At 40.3% G+C, this 20,893-nt stretch overlaps 1 protein-coding gene across 6 annotated transcripts in view; it reads right to left on the bottom strand.

The window, feature by feature from the left end:
• DGKB (diacylglycerol kinase beta) overlaps positions 1–20,893 on the bottom strand; it is a 269,619-nt gene that overhangs the window by 85,232 nt on the left and 163,494 nt on the right. For all 6 annotated transcript variants that reach the window (XM_081883233.1, XM_081883235.1, XM_081883232.1 and 3 more), the window contains one exon: positions 16,883–16,947. In XM_081883233.1, coding sequence (XP_081739359.1) covers positions 16,883–16,947 — 65 coding nt within the window. The remainder of the gene's footprint in view (positions 1–16,882; positions 16,948–20,893) is intronic.

Below are 20,893 nucleotides of genomic sequence, written 5' to 3'. Positions count from 1 at the left end.
GTCAGCCAGATCTCCTGGGGCATATGCCTTAATGGAAATACTGACATAGCAAATGCAAGCAACAAGACAAACAAACATGGAATGTGATTTTGTAGGACAGTGGTGTGGGTTCATTCTATGGTTAATCACCAGTGAAACTGGGGACCTCAACACCAGCTTCACCTGATAGCTTGAGAGGTAATACTGTAATGTATTGCTCTTCGTATTCTTTCTTTGAAAAACAGAATAAAGACTCAAAACATAGTGTTGCATACCAAACAAAACAAGACTTCTATGTACTGTAATTCTTTACATGTGTTTGTTATTTATGGTTTGTTTGTTTGTTTTTAAAAGTTTTTAAAAATCTCCTGGGGCAGAAAGAGGCTGTCCTTGCCTGTGTTCCCATGAACAGTAGCTCTGATGGAAGTAGGACATTCAGCAGATAGCGGAACAGACAGTATTTTAAGTATCTGAGAGCCAGCATTGTGCAGCAGTTAGTGTTGGACTAGTCCTAGGAAAACAAGGTTCAAACCTCCACTCAGCTGTGAAGTTCCCTGGATGACCCTGGGGCAAGTCACCAACTCTCAGTCTAACCTACCTTACACCTGAAGATAGCCCTGTATGGGGAAGTTTTTAATATTTGATGTTTTATTATGTTTTTTTATTTGTGTTGGAAGCTGCCTGTTACTACAAAGCTATTGTGTGGATTAAATTGTAAGAAGGACAACAATGTATGCCAACTTCCTTCAGAACTTTGACTATTTCAGCAGAAGTTTCCAAGCACAGTGGTACCTCGGGTTATGAACTTAATTCGTTCCAGAGGTCCGTTCTTAACCCGAAACCGTTCTTAACCTGAGACGTGCTTTCGCTAATGGGGCCTCTTGCTGCCGCCATGCCGCTGGTGCACGATTACCGTTCTCTTCCTGGGGCAAAGTTCTCAACCCAAGGTACTACTTCCGGGTTAGAAGAGTTTGTAACCCGAAGCGATTGTAACCTGTAGTGTTTGTAACCCGAGATACCACTGTAACACTCAAAGGCAGCCCCCATCTCAAGCATGCCAAGCAATCGAATCCTGGTGAAACTAAGGCAAAATATGATTGTGGTGAAATATGGTTCCTCTAGGACTGGAGGAAGTTAGCACACCAGCTTGAAGTGTACAAAAGCACTCCTGGCCACAGCTGTGCCCTGATCATCCAGGAGCAAGACTGGGAGTAAACACACACACACACACACACACACACACACACAAACCTGTACACCTGATTTTTTGATCAAAACAAAGCAGTTCTACTGAGCAAGAACAGTTTTGTCTTGTCCGGATGAAGCCTCAATTTGTTAGCCGACATCCAATTCATCACCACTCTCAGACACTGATTCAAGACCTTCATGGCCTCCCAGGAATGTGTTACGAATCTAACATCAGAATAGAAACATGGTGACTTTATAAAGAAACTCTGGCATACTAGGAAGTCTTCACTATAAAGTATTTCCTGCTGGGAGATTTCCTTTTGTGGGAAACCAATTTTGTGTCTTTTCCAAAAAGAAGAAGAAGCAAAACATGTCTGTAGGTGCTCAGAGTACACAAAACTATTCACTGAAGTGAACTGAGTCGGTCTACTTCACATTTAAAAACAACAACAACAACCTTCCTGGACTCAAGTAAAAAAGTATTTAATGCTGTGAAAATACAAAGTATAGGAAATTGACTTGGGTTTCTTTTTAAGAAGAAACTCAGAAACCAGTAGATGCAGCTCTAATCCTGTGACAACCAGAGAAATCTAAAATTGTTTAGACTTGAACTATTCATTGCACATTCATTGTTATTTTATCTATTGGCTTTATTTGTACTGCAATCAGGTACACTGCCTGTACTGACTTAACATGCAATGATTCACTGACTGTCCCTTTCAGCTTTGTTTAAAATTAGAAAACTGGTGATACATACATATATATTGGTACAACATTTCACATGTGCAGAGACATCAAAAAATGAGTGTTAATTTACTCATGCAAGATAATTTTATGTGATTTTTTTTATATAAAAAAGGTTAAGTGGAACAACTAATAATGGCAGTGAAAGAAATTAAATCAGGATATGAATGAGTACTGCTTTATATTATAGGTGCTCTACCAATCTAATTGCAATGACTAAACTTATCACTTAATCACTTCTCATATTCTTTTTCAAATATTAACCTTTTAAAGAGTTTTATAAGCTTAAGAATGGCACGGCATATTATTAGGGGGGTTTTTGTTCTAAAAATGATGCTGAAAATGAGTGACTTTTAAACATTGGTTTTAATTATTAGGAGGCTTATATGAAGGGGAAAATGTACTTTAACAAGCATCTAGACAAGTGGTCTGATTAAGCTATTCTAATCTGCAAACCTAATTATCACCTTCTTATAGAGTACAAGGCAGAGTTTTAAAAGCAAATTAGTGTATCCTACAGTGGGACAGCTTGTCATTTTATTAAATAATGTTTTTCTTTACAAATAAAATTGTTAAGTTTCATTATATTAAGGACGCTACCAGTTCCCTTCACCCCATGTCTCTGAAGGTCCCCACTACCACTGCATCTTAAAATTAATATTGCAACATTTTAATGGTTTATTAAGTATTAACCATTAAATACTAATTAAGGCTATTTTCCTCCTAAACCTGTAAAGGAGAAAATGTTCTGTATGTATTTTACATTACATTTAACTGCAATTTAGCACACGCTAAAAATATTTCTTTCTGTAGTGTGTACTCAGCATTATTCAGTGGATAATGCATTTTTAAAATGGTGAGTGAAGAAAAATTGGCTATAGACTTGAAGGCTAAAACTCTTCTCTTGAACTTAATTGATGCAACATTAGTGCTAATGGCAATTCTAAACAAGATATAATTACTAATAATCTACAAAACATTTCCACAACACAATTCTTCTCATATTGCCTCACAATGATGGGGAGAAAAGGCCATTCTGTGAGCTTCATCTACACCAGTGATGGCCAAACTTGGTCCTCCAGCTGTTTTGGGACTACAACTCCCATCATCCCTAGCTAACAGGACCAGTGGTCAGGGATGATGGGAATTGAAGGACCAAACTTGGAGGACCAAGTTTGGCCATCACTGATCTACACCCAATTGTATCCAGTCCACAACAAATGTCCCTTGCTGACGTTTAAGCTTCAGTTGGCACCACATGCTACATTTTGGACTCAGAGACGCTCAAGCACATTATATGTCAACACCGCTTCAAGAGTTAAGAGTACACATATAATTTTGGCACATGCCCCTTTAAAAGACTTTACAATAGAGGAAGATCCCAGTACAAGAGTTATTTGGTCCTTGATAGAAGAATAGCACAAAGTCCAAGAGTGAAACATTTTTGGAGATCTGATGAGTAACATTTCAAGGTACATTCATGATAGGCTACACTTATCACTTTAAGATGGCTTCATACCCAATTATAAAATATATGTGAAATTCTGTCAAATACGGTGTATTAAGCTATTATAAAAAGGTAATTATAACCAAGTGTGAACATATATTGAAATGTTAATCTTCTCAGTTTTCCCCAAACATTTCACATTTATGATTGCATCCCCACCACGAACTTAGCAGAGAATCCTGGGTGGTCTTTCTTCCAGGTATTCTAATGAGCTTTGGAGATCAAACTGTATATTGCACTTTCAAACAACTTCATCTCGTCTCCATGCTACATCAAATGGCACCGCTACATATAATGGTATACATTTTAAGACATTTCTCTCTGCTTTAATCAGCGCAAACCATCATGTTCGTTAGGCTACATAAAACCTTTCCAAACTATTCTATTATAATGTAATATATGACTGTTCTATTCCTCAGAACCACAAGAAGCCAACTCTCCATCATTTCTAGATTTCTCCCCTCTCCACAGGAAAAAAATAAATAAAGTAACATAATAATATAAACGTGCATGAGTAAACATACTTTTTTCCCAGGACATTAGAATATTGTCTGTCTTTCTCATTTATTCATTATGTCAATACAAAGCTTCTGGAACACCATAATGTGTAAAATGCAAAGTGAACCTAGCTTGCAAAATCAAAAATTTGTTTAGATTCAAATGTTACTTATAGATGCCGACAAGATCATACTTGCCCCCAAGGAAGCACATTTTAAAATAGGTGGGGCTTTTTGCCGGTTACACTTCTTTGTTGTTTTTAAAGTGAGGATTATTGCCATGTCTTGCAATAAAAGGTGAAAAACACGAAGCTCAAAGGAATCAGGAATTCCATTGAGTGTGAAGGATGTTTCATTAGAGCCAATTGCTTTACAACAGGTGTAGGCACAATCCTAAAAGTTATGCTTATAGAGAGTATAACCATTATCCCTTTGTAAATGAAATTCTCAAAAATATCTCATTGTGTGAAAATGGGGCAACAGAGAGCTCTCTCTGATCCCTGCTATCCTCAGCACCAGTCTTCACACTGTCATATTAAGGCCACGTAGGTATAACAGGGACAGAAGGCAGAATCCAATCCTCTATGCCTAACATAGTAGTAAAAAAGGGATCTCCCAAGAGACATAATTTACACGACTGACAGTCAGCAGATTTCCAGCACACTTTCTCCCAGCTTCTTCTGTCTCCACAGGCTAGAAATGACCTAACCAAGAATAATACCCTGCTCTGACAGAGTGCAGGGTCAATTGTCCACCTTTCCTGCCCCATCTCTTCAAGAAGAAGGAGGAGGAGAAGGAGGAGGAGGAGAAGGATGAAGGTGTGACCTTGCAGGGCTTGCAGCCAGAATGGGCCACATCACACCTTTTTAAATTATGATAAACAGGAAAATAGAAGGAAGAATTCTCATCTAAAAATGTTGATCTAATAAAGCAACAAGAGGGAGAAGTGCTCCTTTAACCCAAATTGTGACCTGCCATGTTAACTGCAACCAGTGAATGTGAACAAACATCAATATGTAATGCCAACTTGTAGCAGAAATAGTAAACAAGGAAGATGGGAAGATCCCCAGGAAGCCTAAAGCCTAATGCCTTTAGTCCCATATCAGCCTCCTTGGAGGGGGGGGGGGAGAGGTCAGCTCTCCTTCCACTACACTCCTGCTCTGTTTTGGCTCCAAAATTGTTAAACTGCTTTTTCACAGATGTACATTTGGCACCGATGTTTTACACCTTTTGTTGGTTACTTAAGAGGCACCTACTTACTATGGCCCTTGGTTTTTCACATTATGGAAGAGGAGGAGGAGGAGCTCCTCGTTGCACCAAAGAAAACTAAGCTGGTATGGTTCTAACATCAGGACCGTGCTGTTTCAGACCACTGGAAGGGCCCCTTACTTCCTTGTACTTGCAACAGGCATAAAAAGGTAAAGGTAAAGGGACCCCTGACCATTAGGTCCAGTCGCAGACGACTCTGGGGTTGCGGTGCTCATCTTGCTTTACTAGCCGAGGGAGCCGGCGTTTGTCCGCAGACAGCTTCTGGGTCATGTGGCCAGCATGACTAAACCACTTCTGGTGAACTAGAGCAGCGCGCGGAAACACCTTTTACCTTCCCGCCAGAGTGGTACCTATTTATCTACTTGCACTTTGATGTGCTTTCGAACTGCTAGGTTGGCAGGAGCAGGCACTGAGCAACGGGAGCTCACCCCGTCACGAGGATTCGAACCGCTGACCTTCTGATCAGCAAGTCCTAGGCTCTGTGGTTTAACCCACAGCACCACCCGTGTCCCTTCCTTAGGCCATAATAATAAAGTCTGTTGGCCACATGCCTAAGTAGCTCTAGCTCAGGTATAGAGAACCTGTGGTCCTCGCAATGTTTCTGGACTTCAACTTCCATCAACCCCAGCCACCATAATCAAGGTTCAGGACTCTTGAGAGTTGGAGTCCAACACCATTTAGATGGCTCAGGTTCCCCAATCTTGCTCTAGACTAGAGACATATCCACCACAAAACCCTTTCTGACAAATACAAAATATTCCTACTATACTGCTAAAGAGGCAGCCACGTTTTATATTGAATTGCAAATAGCATGCTACGGACTGCTCAATACCTTTACTTTTGAGATGGCAAAAGCGTGCACATGGCAAGTTTACATTCTCATTTATGTGCAAAGGCATTTCTCTAAAATTACCTCCATGAGAAAATCTAATATTGTCTCCAAAAGAGATTTATGTCACTTGTTCCTTGCTGCACCCTTGCACAGTATATGGTCATATCGGTTACTGACATGTGTGCCAGAGTTTTTTCAAGCGTGAAGCAAGCTTTTGTTAGTTCATAGACAAATGCTAAAGAATACACACTAAAAAAATGCACTTCAGGATCCTCAAGCTCACTGACTTCAGTGGAATTTCTTCAAAGTTTATAGGGGGGTGGATCTCTGTCCTAAGTTGTCAAAGGACATAATGTATTGAAGAAAATACTACTCAAATAGAGAGAGACTTTAAATTTCATGCAACAGACATGGTTTAACAGCATTTTCCTGCAGGTCTGTCAGCTTGTCAGTTTTTATTTTATTTTATTAAAACACTAAACCAAGGGCATTAAGTAGCTATTGATTTAACTTTATAATAAAATCTGAAATCCTGGCTCATACTTGAAACCTTCAGCCTTTATTATTTCGCATGACACTAAAGTCTGTTAAAGGAACAGAAGAAGCAAGAGGAATGAGGAGGGGGAGAAAGTCAGAACAAAAGGGGAGTTCAAGGAAGTTAAGGAGCCGTCATGGACTGGCTGGATGCAGAAGAGTGGGGGGGCGGCATCATCTGGGCAACCCCCCAAGGGAAGAAAGTTCAGAGTCAGGAGATTGGTGGTGGGATGATGACGAGTGGCCAGAGGGAGCAAACTGGGAGGAGGTGGTGTGGGAAGCTGAAGAAGTAACAGGGTTTAGTGAGCAGGAAGAGTCTGTGGCAGACCGCAGCCCAGAATCAGAGGCAGAAGTGGAGGCTGAAGAAGAGGGGGGCCAAGAGGCAGAGATGAGGCCTCTTCTCCTGCGCTCCCCCCCCCCCCAGTTTCCCAGAACCCACAGAGGTATGTATGAAGAGGGCACAGCAGAGGCAGGCAAGACAAAGGAAGCTCAGATTGCTTAGGAAAGAACCATGGGAAGGTGGGGATCTTCAGTCCTTGCAACTGCCTCACTGGGGCAAGATCTGCTGGTGAGGGTTGCTGTTTTCACCAAGCCTGTGAACTGGAATTATGCACATGAGGATATAATAAGGGACACTGGGTAAAAATAAATAACAGATTAAATTTAACAAGACCAAAGAAACCATAAAAATATGAGGCCAAGTAAAAGTAATATACCTAATAGTTATTTAAATTGGGGGGGGGTAGTTTTTTAGCTTCAACACACAAATAGTCTGGAACCTGGCAACAATTCCAGAACTCTTCTTCTTAGGGTTAGAGATCAAATGTGGAGGCTGAGAAACAGAAGTAATTTCCTTTGAGGTTGAATGTCTAGTCAAATTAGAACCAGCAAAGATGGAAGCTCTACTAACTTCTGCAGATCATATTCATTTCAACAGATGAAGATTAATTAACTCAAATATCCTAAATGATGCAAATGTTGTTTTGATCTCTGCAAAGATAGAGCAAGTTTAAGTAGGGGCAGTCCTTGAAAGAGTAATTTTGATGCAGGTGGCAGATGTAATGCATGAATGCTGCGTTATTTGCCACAGTGCGCTAGATGCATTTATTCCTCTGCACATGGTTTAGTATATGTGGGAGCCACTCCAGAAGAACCATGGCAAAACACAATTCTGCATGTTAAGAAGGTCAACAGTGCTTTATTCAGGAAACAACATTTCACTGAAGAATGAACACATCTATTTCCTGTCTGTGACACTTTTGCATAATTCCATCCTGCTGAAAAACAGTAACACCTCTTTATTTAAATGTACCTTTTAACAGAAGTGCAAAATCTGGAGTGGAACGTGGAGAGTTAAGTTTATCCACCCGTTGGTTCAAGAATTGTGAATCAGGTTATTTTGCACAGGAATCTACAAAGTTCAAATTCCTCAAGCTCCCTAATCTTTTCAATAAATATACAGTAGAAGCAGTATACTTTGCTTCTCAATCTGAAGTTGCTATTGCTAGAGTGACTATGATTTCTCTAGAAAAGACTGAATGGCAGATTTGTCAAATCTAGCAAAGCTAATTAGTCTTCTAAAGCAGACATTTTTTTTTAAATGAGATGACCACAAGCTTCTTTTAGCATGTAAAACAAAAGGAAGAAAGCAGTTTACCAAGCAGTGAATGACAGGATATGATACTAAATGATACAAGTAATGCTTATTGAATACAAAAAATTGTAACTATTTGGTCAACATTGAAACTATTTAACAGTTTGCTATCTCTGAGTAGTTGCAAACTCTTCAGAAAGTCATAAAATGGAAGCAATATGTCACTTATAATGGAGCCCGGATATTACAACCAGACAAGAGGTTTTGTTATTAAAACTGATGTCTGAAGATTTTAGCAAAGCCAATTTTTCAGACTATGGGAAAAGAAGATATATTCTGTCGCAGCCTTGAATTACTCTTCTTAGCAAGACTTTGTGCCGAATACAGTGGTACCTTGGGTTACATACGCTTCAGGTTACAGACTCCGCTGACCCAGAAATATTACCTCAGGTTAAGAACTTTGCTTCAGGATAAGAACAGAAATCGTGCAGCGCCGGCACAGTGGCAGCAGGAGGCCCCATTAGCTAAAGTGGTGCTTCAGGTTAAGAACAGTTTCAGGTTAAGTACGGACCTCCAGAACGAATTAAGTTCTTAACCCGAGGTACCACTGTATTCCATTCTTACGGAAACGATGCGTTCTCATCTTTCCACCCTTTTGCCTAATGTACCGTACATGTCTATGTATTGATAAAACACAATGCAAAAATAAGTCTTAACATGCAATCCACCTGCACTGTTTCATCCATGTTTTTGTCTTTTATCCTGTCTCACTGGTGTACATGGGCTAGTGCTAATGAATCACAATATATATGAGTTCATGGGCACTGCTTTATTAATCCCTATGAATATATGTGCAAGTGCATCATGACGTTAGGATAAAAAACTTGTGCATGTGCCACTTCAGTGATTCAGCCTTGATGTCTGTAGATTGAGGAAGAAGCCACATGGCATAGATTTTTGGGGGGTTGAGGTGACAAAGGTTTCATGAGGTCAGAAGAGGACCTATTGCATCTCAGCCCAGAATTCCTTGGACTAGCTATGTCCCTTTAGTTAGTAGCCGACAAGATTGCAATGGCAAAACACAGTAACAAGGTATGATAGATGTGTTTGAAGACAAGTGGGGCAGCTTCATCATGCTTGTCAGGGATAAGGAAATGCTTTATGTGTGCCACAGCAGTTGCAACAACAGCAGCAGCAGACTAAACAGTTCAATGGGAATAAGCCAGTTTAAATACTAGTACAATTGTTTAAGGAGATGGTGAATTACACTGGAAGTCTGCAATCTTGATAATGTTCTGTATCACAAACACAATCCTCTACTTTGAAGAATGAGATGTAAATGTGTTTAGTTATGCGAGCATCCTAATGCAAAGGCATGAAAAACAATATGACTGAATGATGCTACTTCTAAAAATGCAAACTGTGATCAAGTCAAAACAAAGTTTTATTTGCATAAAAGTGATACATGTTAAGAAACAACACAAGCAATTCAAATGAATTGTCACAAGCAGGAACTGAAAAATGGTTTCTAAAATGTTGAAGATACACTTTCTAAAAGGCTATGCATTAGCCGCCTCCACTTCATTCTTCTGCTTAAAGGCAAGGGGGAAGAGTATAAGAATGATGACATGCTAGATAATGTGTTTTTGTCTCTGTGGACAGCTCTATAAACAAGAATGCTTTGCAAAAAGCAGGAATTTACATGTTAAAATCAGGCTCTGATCTGTCTGTATAAGGAGGACCGTGGAAAATAAAGTAAACTTAAGGTTTCCCCAGTTTTTCAGATTCTAAATTTCTACAGGCTGTGTATAAGCTAAAGATTAATATACTGAAAAGGTGCTCTGTTGATGCAAATGGATGGGAAGTGCTCATCCTTTGTGGTCCACTGATGGAGCTTATGCCCTTTTATTTAGGTAATACTAAATTTAGGTAGTACAAAATTGATGGTAGTACTGATGGACAAGTTTGACTGGGCTCAAATGAAATTGGAATAAACCAAGTTAATTCTCTCAAAAGCTGGTAGCTGTTAAGCTTTCTTCTAAGCCAAGCCAAAAGGTTTTGCATGCCCATTAAATAAATGGCTACTGAACGGCCATTGATTTAATGAATAAGATGATACACAGTTGACACTTCAACATCCTGGGTTAACTGTGCAGGGCATGGGGACGGCGACTCTGAAGTACTCAAAGTAATCCATGTAATGAAAATATGTTGCCTGCCTGACATCTTTTGAAGAAAATTAGATTTTATTGACATTGGCCTATAGCATATGGATCTGTTTTGAATCAACAGTTTGTACTTGCAGAGTGTATGCTGGGCAATTTTTCAACTCAGCAGGGAAAGATGCTTAACATTAAAGAGTGCCTGGATTTGTCAGCCTGTGGTGCAGACTGTGATTCTCCTATGCTGACAGCAGAGCCCTGTCAAGCTGACATCTATTATTTCAAGGGTACACTGAAAGGCAGTCACTGACACAATAATTCTGGTCTTGTTCTAGAGATTAAGAAGCATCACCATTCCCCCAAGGAAGAATAGCTTAAAGCTATAGGTTTAATTTTCTATCCCTTCTTAGATTTTTTTTCATAAGTAACTCCTAAAGTTAAGGTGGACAAACAGGTGAGTCTCCAGCTGCATTAAAAACTTCAGCTGATTTCAACAGAAACTGCATTAATGGCCTGGAATATGTATGAGTGGTTTGGAATGGGTGAGTACAGGCCTGCGTGCTATTTATGTTCTCTAGACTATTTGTGGGCCATGTTCACCCTTCACACTTTTTTGCATAGCTAAACAAATGGGCCATGGTGTTACGAGTACAACTATCTACCACTACTGTTTTTTGTTTGTTTTTAAGCCTTTAACAAAAGGCCTTTTTTTTTAAGAAACAGGAAATAGACAACACCATTTTCCTTGTCAGGTTTCACAATGTTCATGGTCCAGCACAAGCACAATACAGAGTTTGTTATGCTGCTACAAACTAGCAAAAAGCGGGGGGGGGGGGGAGTTAATTCTAGTCAAGTGACATGCCAAAAGTGGACACCGGACTGAACTTGTAGCATGGTGGTTCATGCATACAACCTGATTGGCGCTATCCAATAATGGTTGACATTTTCCTGTTAAAATCACAAACTAAGAAGGCAACATCTTAGAAACACTATAAAATGCAAGATGCATGTCCTCTAGGATCACAGGCACTAATTGCGCTCCATGAAAATTATTGCTGCACAGGCCAGCCCTAAACTCTGAAGCAACACTATTAAGTCCAAGGCCTCATCTACCTTAGTACTAGAAGGATATATAACACAGAATAAGGTTTACTTCAAAACATGGAACCTGGTAAGGATGATGATGTAGGTACCGTTTGTCTTATCTTTTTCTTCTCCTCAAAAGTTAAATTCCATACTTGTGGCTCAGAGACTTTATCATACTTTATGTATATTTTAGTAGATGACTTTATGCATGTGGCATCCAAGATGGTTACGTATATGGTGTTATTAAGTGAGTCTGTCAGCAGATGTTAAGTGGCAGATATTGGCACCAAACAGGGCCATAATTACACTGACAGACAGAAAATGTCAAGACCGCAACATAGGAGAAAAATCAGAAGGCAAAGAGTTTCAGACTCTGCCTGCCATTTTACTAACTTAGAAGCAAGTTTGATTACTTCCAAGATGATGCATTTACATTTGGGGTGCTGTGTTTCTTCATCATAACAAGAGTTCAGAAGGTGACATTTGTTTCTATAAAATGTTTTGGGTCTTTCAGCATGAGTAACAGGATGAGCTTTACCTGATGGGAATGTTCATCCACAACAGAGGCCTGGTTCACACATCACACTAAGCTAAACCATAGCTTAGCACAAATGCACAAGTATGCAGGTTTCCAGAGAAAAGAACTGAGCCGCTTCACTCCACTCTAGTTGTTCTGCTGCTACACTGTGCTAAGCTAAGGCATAGTTTGGCTTAGCATGTCATCCGAACCAAGGCTCATGGCTCTCCAGACAAACCATAAGCTGTAAGCAAGGTTTGGTTTCTGGCTCATAGTTTGTCCAGGAGACCTTAACCACAAGCCTGGGTTCAGATGACATGCCATGCCAGCCTGTGGTTTGGCTCAATGAAGCACAGTACCAAAATGATAGGTGAGGAATAAAGCAACTGCAAACTCCTCTCCCAGAGCCCAGATTTTTTTGCACATTCACACTAAGACATGGTTTGGCTTGGCGTGATGTGAGAACCAAGCCAGAGAGTGCATAGACTCTGTTCTCTTCTTTAAAGTGCTTTTACATAAGAAGTGTCTTCACAATAGGCAAACATAATATAGTAGTTGCACAGCAAATTAAACTTTGACAGTTATTTTGCACAACATTTCATGATGCGAATTATCCCAGTACTAGATGATTTCCCACTCAATTTTTTCAAGTATCTACACAGCAAAGAGTATAAGGAGTAAGACTATATATTTTTGCAATTAATTTCCTTAAGATAATGTTAGAGGCATCAGGTTCTTTGAAATATAGATGAATTTCAAGGTGAGACGGCTAGCAGATGTTATTAATGGCATATGATTTATTGTGACATGAAATCTGAGCCGAAACCATATGATTAGCTGAGCTTTTTATAACTTATAATTGCCAACTGCTGAAAATATGCAGCAGGACCCTAATAAACCAGTTTCACTATTAAGAGGCTAGAAATCCTGCATTTGCCAAGTGTTTGATAGCTTCTGCCATTTGTCTCTGCAGGCACTTAAACTGACCTTGGCTAGCCCAAAGCTGCATTCTTGTTATAGAATCATTCTTGAGAGAACCATTTTGGAGATGCGCCACTGTAATACAGGAACTTATAACAGTATACAGTTCCACATGGGTGGTTCTAGACTTCAAGGAACATGTTCTCATAGTCCCAAAAACCTTGTATCACCACAATTTCAGCTTCATCTACAGCTGCTTCAGAAACCACACCCATTTGCCGTACTTCAGATTCTTTGTCCATCTGGCTTCTTCATGTATCTCATAAAACATCTATTCATTTATTTAATTATTTAATGTCATTATACACTGCTTGATTGTAGGCCTCCCAGTTGGTTAACAATAAAAACTCAATGAAAACAGTAAAAAGAGCAACCACTGGAATATTAAAATAGTGAGCATGTTAACAAGCAACAGCAACTACCAGCAAACACAAATAATAATAATAATAATAATAATAATAATAATAATAATAATTATTATTATTATTATTATTATTATTATTTTATTATTTATACCCAGCCCACCTGTCTGGGTTTCCCCAGCCATTCTGGGCAACTCCCAACAAAACACTAAAAACAGAATAAAACATTAAAAACTTCCCTAAACAGGGCTGCCTTCAGATGTCTTCTAAAACTACCTCCTCTTCCAAGATTCTCCTAAAAAGTAAGGTCTTAATGTGCCTATGGAAGCTGAGAAGGAGTTTCCTATGCACTATAAATTATGTTCCCTCCAGCGAGAAAGTTCTATTCCACTTCACTTCAGAAGCCAGGAGCATCAGGGACATGGCCTCTAGATCAGGCATAGGCAAACTCCGTCCCTCCAAATGTTTGGGACTACAATTCCCACCATCCCTAGCTAACAGGACCAATGGTCAGGGATGATGGGAATTGTAGTCCCAAACATCTGGAGGGCTGGAGTTTGCCTATGCCTAGACTAATATGGAAAGGGGAAGTCTTTCAACTATCATGGTTCCCAAATAGGGTGGCAAAGGCCATTTAAATCCCCCAAACCAGGTCAACAACTAAACTGACCCGGAGAATCGAGGGAAATATCCCAGGAGCAGCACGCCAGTGAAGAGCATGGCGAAAGTGGGCAGGGCCACAGAAAGGGATTCCACAAAAACATATCCAACCATGCAAGCAAGGAGGAATTGTCACAGTTCAAAGACAGAAGCTCTTAAGGAGAGCCTGGAGCAGTGCCAGCAAGGAGTGTGGCCTGTGGAGAGTAGCACAACTGGCGGACAGAGCTGAAAGCAAGATAGAGAGGCTGGCAGGGGTACGAGGTGCAGAGGTGCCAGCTTGTGAGGGCCATGGGGGGGGCACAACGTCTCACGCGGGACACCAGGGTATCAGAAGGAGCCAAGAACATGGCAACTATGTGGTTTCAATGGCTGGCTGCTCCTCTTCTTCCGCCTTCTCTTGGCACTGCCACTGGTGGGAGGCTGATTCGAACCTGGGGGAAGGAGCCAGCCACTGGAGCTGTGCTATGGTTGGCTCCATGTTTCACCTCTGTGCTCTTTGAACACTGGGGCCCTGGACCCTCCCCCCCCAATATGGGGCGGGCCAAAAGGGCTCAACCCCCAAGAGTTGGTGCCCCTGGTGAGGTGCATTTGTCCTCTGGGCCTGAGGTTTGCCTCCCCTGTTTTTGTCCCTAATAATAATAATAATAATAATAATAATAATAATAATACATTTTTATTTATACCCCGCCCTTCCCGGTTCAAAAACTGGGCTCAGGGCAGCTAACAACAAATTTAAAACACTTAAATTATAAAAGGAGCATAAAATACAGTATAAAAACATGAATAACAATAAAATTCAAAAATCAAAAATCAATTTAGGGGAAATAAGCTTTAGATAATCCCCAGGGCTAGCTGGCTGAATTGGTCCTACCTGGGCCAGTGAAGAGGCCAGGGGAGAATTAGCTGTGGGGTCTCAGAGCGGGTGATCTTCATAAAAGGGGAGGGGGAGGGAAGAGATGGGAAATAAATGATCAGGCTGAATTCAAATTAAAGGCCAGGTAGAATAACTCGGTCTTACAGGCCCGACGGAAGGAGGTTAAATCCTGAAGCGCCCTAGTCTCATGGGATAGAGCATTCCACCAGAGCCATTACTGAAAAGGCACCGGCCCTGGTGGAGGATAGTCTGACTTTCTTAGGGCCCGGAATCTCTAAACTATGGTTATTAATGGACCTTAAGGTCCTCTGCGGGGCATACCAGGCGAGGCAGTCCTGTAGATTTAACACATCAAAACCTGCTTACATAAATGCTAAGAATCCTTCAGAATTCCCATTCACCACAGCATTTGTGACAACTGGGGGAGGTAGGCTACTCCGCCAAGTCAGCACTTTTAAGGATCATGCTTTCTGTTACAAAATCCCTACCCACTTCCCAATGAAAAATAGGGGAAAGAAAAAAAAAATCAAATGAGAAACTCTATGTGTATTTATTAACACTTCCTACCTACCTCCTACCCCAAATGGGGAAACCCAACCAGATGTGTGGGACATGAATAATAAATTATTATTATTACTTAATTTTAATATAATTTATATTATATTTATATAAATAACCTTTGGAGCACAGTTCATGTGAACAACTCCCCCAACCCGTCCCGAGGAACTTGTGTAAAGCTTCGTTTTTGCAGATTTCACACATTTTTTTTAGGATTCCTAACGACAGGACTATATTTGTAAAACGGCATTCAGTGGCTCTTGCGATGAGTATGAAAGAGGCTCCACAAGTATGTGAGTAGAAGCAAAACATAAGGATTCACAGCTGCAGCTGCCTAATAAGTGTTCTGCAATGCCTAATGGCAAAGTGTCAACTCAGGGATCTTCAAATACCACACAGTGCATCATCATCTCTATCACGCTGGTCTTGAGAGGCAAGCATTTTATATGCCAGAGCAGTTTGTTATTTAGAATGGTACCTACTCCGGCTACAATATTGGAAAACAACTGATTTTACTAGAAGGGGGAGGGGACCCTATATGTGAAAAGTTCATATAGACAGAAAGTGTTTGACGCAATCTGCTACCGATACTAGCACAAAGAAAGCATGCTGGATCTGTCATCGTTTGTGGTTCACATCCTCAGAGTTGTCTATTCGAAACAAGGCTGTACCATTTTCTTAACAGAGGTACCTGTTTTTGCTTGCTAAGGACACACTTCATTTGCTGCTCCCCTTGCTGTCTTGAATAACTTGAATCTCTCCCCCAACCCCTTTATAAAGAAGAAGAAGAGTTTGGATTTGATATCCCACTTTATCACTACCCAAAGGAGTCTTAAAGCGGCTAACATTCTCCTTTCCCTTCCTCCCCCACAACAAACATTCTGTGAGGTGAGTGGGGCTGAGAGACTTCAGAGAAGTGTGACTGGCCCAAGGTCACCCAGCAGCTGCATGTGGAGGAGCGGAGACGCGAACCCGGTTCCCCAGATTACGAGACTACCACTCTTAACCACTACACCACACTGGCTTCCTGTGCCATTGCAGCTCAGCTTCCACCGAGATGTCTTGTTTCTATACATATTTCTATAGAAGAAGCTAATCACAATTATTTCATGATCCTGGATCTCGGATATTTCACAATCCTAACTCAAATCCCATCCTTCTCTTTTCCCCGCCCAAGTTGGCTCTCATTTATCTCATTGTGCTTGGGCACAATGCAATTTATAAGGACTAAAAAGAATTAGAATCCACTTCAACATTTCCAGAAGGAGAAGGGGGAAAAGGAAACAAGCCAATATTTGTAAATGGGTACATGCAAAGATCTGTTCCAGGGAAGTGAGGGGAAAACTGAAATGAAAAGTGACGAGAGTGCTGGTGAAGACACACCTTAATGAAAGGTGTACTGATGTTGCGGCCAGTGACACTATTCCATTCATGATAAATTCATAACTTTCTTTGTCATGGCAGATGCTTCTTCGCCATCTGGGGGAAAAAAACCAGCCTCTCTTGCTAGGTAAGGTGTATGTGTATAGGGGTCTCACCTGCTGTTGAACTTCTCTGGGTGTTTTTCTCGCATGATGTGAAACCTGTGAGCAATTGAAGCATCCTAGGGGAGAAAAAGAAGAGCAGATATCTCATTTTATTGTTGAAATGCAAAATATTGTAAAATATTGTTGAGGTTCTTTTAACCACGTGAGACAAAAGACTCTCTGGGCACAATTTAGTTAGGAAATTTACACGCCACCTTTGAAATTAGCAAAACGCAAGAAAAATAGCTTCCAAAATAAAGTCGCCAAAATGCGCCTCACAATAACTTCTCTGCATATAAAAATAATAAAGCGCACCATAAGAATATAATGAACCACACTAAAACTCGTAAGCGGCAATGAAATCCAAACCACTGTTAAATCCCAGGGCACATTATGAAGGCACAAGAAGCCTCCTAGGTAGAGGGACAGGAGATAAACAAATAAATTTGTTTCAACCTGGTGCCTAAAATATAACTGGATTGGTACTATGCAAATTTCCCTCAGGAAGGAGATCTAGAATCGGCCTGCCACTCCTAAGAAAGCTTTATTCCTGCTTGACCCTCAAGCTGGCGGCACCAGGAGGAGGACCTCTGATGATGGTTCATAAAGAAGCAGGGTTTCTTCTATAGCAGGGATAGGGAACACTTGGATCAGCAGAAACTTCCATTTTTGCAAAGCACAGTTGTCAGATTAATTGAAATTAGGCGCATGGTTGTGACCATCATGGATGCCTGGTCCAGTACCAGGCTAGACCAAGAGGTAGAGTGAGTGTGTGTGTATGTATGTTGCTACTGTCCACAGAAGCACCATCTCCTTTACCAGAAAACCTCTGGATCTTGAAGATGCTGCTGGTCCATCAAACACCCTGTTGCCCAGTGGCATCGCTGGGTGTCAAGATGAAAATAGGTACAAAGTGGGGCTTCAGAGCATAACAGAGAAAGAGCTTCATAAATGGGGTTGTGAGCCTATACAGCATTACAGCCTATAATTCTGTAAGAAGCAGCATCAATAAATGTAACAATAGGTACTGACAATAAAAGCAAAAAGGCTTAGCCTAGATCTGTGAGCATTTAAATAAAACCCTTTAGTAAGCGAGTGAAATGTTTCTGAACAATGTAAATTACAAAGCATTATTCCGTTACTAAGTTGCGCAGTAAGAGCTGAGAGAATGGATTGCAGAACTATTGACTCTGCATTTAAAAGGTGGGCTTGAGAGTAATGTATCAACTAAAATGATTCTTTATATATAATTTTACTGTCATTGCTAACTTCCTGATACCTATTCTAAGATAATATATGTGCATAAATATACTCTACTGTCAAAGGGATACTTAAATTAGATCAGTAATGACAAAATGGCTTGGCACAGGTAATTAAACAAATTAGTAAAATTTAATTTATAACAGAAGTAGCCAGTATCTAAGCAAACTACACGTGTTCATAATGTTTGCATCCCATCTTTCAATTTAAAAGGACTTCAAGAAAACTCACAGCAACACTAACATAGTATTAAAAACTCTTAAACCAATAAAAGCAAAAATCAGTAAAATGCAAATTATTTATTAAAAATAATCAGAAGTAAAAGTGGTATTTTAAAAAAAAAGTTTGGGGAAATAAAGACATTTTAACTTGTCTCTGGTCATACCCACACCAAACATTTCAAGTACGTGGCTTCAAATGTTCTGTTTATAAGGATAATCATGAAAAATATCTGTGTTTAGTCTCAGAAAGAATTTTCTTACACCTAGCAAGTTTGTATGTTTTTTTCCACCATCTGACAATGAAAACCGTTAGTTTGCAAGTTTCTTTATCTGTGCTGGCAGCCAGGAAACTTAGAGCTAAATTTGTGGCTCAATTCTGAATGTTCTTTTTGTTTTTGTTGTGTTACAGCTAAACAATAAAATTAAAAATTATTGCTATTACTAACCACAATCTTTGGTTTGGCTAGACTGCTAAATCAGGGATTGTGGTTTATGGCTCCCACCAACATTAGAGGGGGAGTAAGTTTACTATGATGTGCAAACCGTGCCAAAATTGTAAGTTTCATTGGTCTCAGTTAGCTGCCAGATGTAGATTAAGACTGAAGTGTAATCACACATAATTTCTGCCTTAATGCCTATATTGTAAGTTCTTCAACCAGTTTTGAATATTTCCTAGAAAATGTAGCAACAGAAGATTTCTGCTTTCCCCCCTTCCGCTCCAGTGAATTTCACTAATATCACATGCTATCTTCTTGTCTTTATCCTCAAAGTGGAAACTGTTAAAACCCATCCCAATAACTTTCTTTTTAAAATAAATATTTGCTATGGCAACATTTGTAAAATAAATATACATAAAATTAAAAACCAGGCTGTCTTGCCAAGCCTCTGACAAAGAAGAATGTGCATTCATAAAAATAGAATGCAAGAAAGAATCAGAGACTTTGCTTCGACTGGGAAAAGTAACCATAGACTACAGCTTTTACAGGAAGTGGAATGGTTTCGATCAACTCAAGTAGACACTCAGCAAGTTTCAAAGGATGGCATATTTGTACAGTGGTACCTCAGGTTACAGACGCTTCAGGTTACAGACTTCGCTAACCCAGAAATAATACCTCAGGTTAAGAACTTTGCTTTAGGATGAGAACAGAAATCGAGCGGCGGCGGCATGGTGGCAGTGGGAGGCCCCATTAGCTAAAGTGGTGCTTCAGGTTAAGAACAGTTTCAGGATAAGAACAGACCTCCAGAACGAATTAAGTTCTTAACCCGAGGTGCCACTGTATATAGTATTCAGATGTACCTGTTGTGACAGACAGGGCCTGCCCTACTATTGGGCAAAGTGAGATGATCAGCTCAGACGGCAGAGACTGGGGGAGAAACACAGGCAACAGCCCTGGCTGTTCCTCCTAAGGCCCTTGGCCAAGCCCCTCTGCGGGAGGACAGCACTGTATACGTTAGACAAATTGTTATGGTCTCCCTGATGCCTCAGATACAGTGGATGAAACTATCTCCCCTTCACAACTGTTAAAGTAAGATTCTGCTGCCAAAACAGTCAGTTTCTGTAAGTGGAATGAGGAGGTGACATCTCCCTCTTTTCGCCTCAGGGAGCAAAAGGTCTTGGTCAGCTCTGGTGAGCGATTACAATGAGAGACCCAGATACATTTTGACACCACAGCTTGTTTGTGTCTCTGTTCAGGTGCTTGGTACCTATGAAAACACACGGGAAAACACAGCCCAGCTGATGTATGAGCAACATCAGTCTGAAAAGGGACATGACTACCCGTGTAGGGTTTCTAACATGGTGATGGGAATGCTATTGTTGGCAAAGTGCTTGCTAAGGGTGGGGAACATGTGGCCTCCCAGATGTTGCAGAACTACAATTATCATCATCCTTGATCATTAGCCATGCTGGTTGCGGATGATGGGTGTTGAAGGGCCACAGGTTACCCACCCCTGCAGTAGGGATTGTATGATGCATTGTTCCCTTTAAATTGTTCTGTCAAAAGTGGGAGGTGTGATATAGCCGTGCAGAAACTGCCACTTTGAAGATGGAAACGATTTTCACTTTTATTCTGCATGCCCCACAAGTTCCCTGAAATGGAGATCTGTTTTGTTTTGCAGAAGGCAAAGGGTTTTGTGTATATCACTAGCAAATATTTGCTGCCGATTCTAAAGATGGGAAGGATTAAACTTTGTGATGGCTTCTCAGTTCCTGGATTGGCTAAATTAGCTAGACCACAGAGAGAGAATAATGTATGGGTCTGGGTATATAAATAAAAATTGTTGAATAGAGAGGATGGGTGAAGGGTTAAAGTCAAGCACTTAAGTTGTGAAAATACCTGCACTTTGTAATAAAAGTAGTTCTATACCACACAAATGATTTGCATGCATCTTCCTGCTGAAACACTTTTCTGTATATCTGTTTTGACTAAATAATTTAGAGAGGCAAAAACATTTCCCACTGACTTAATACCCAGCTTACAGTATTCAAAAGAGACGCTTATTATTTTTGTCATCTTGACAGTGGAATATTTTGAAGTAAAAT

This window comes from Podarcis melisellensis, assembly GCF_964234715.1.
Source record: "Podarcis melisellensis genome assembly, chromosome: 12".
NCBI lineage: Eukaryota > Metazoa > Chordata > Lepidosauria > Squamata > Lacertidae > Podarcis > Podarcis melisellensis.
The sequence above is the reverse complement of the archived record's forward strand: the minus strand, read 5'-3'. Positions and strand labels throughout refer to the sequence as shown.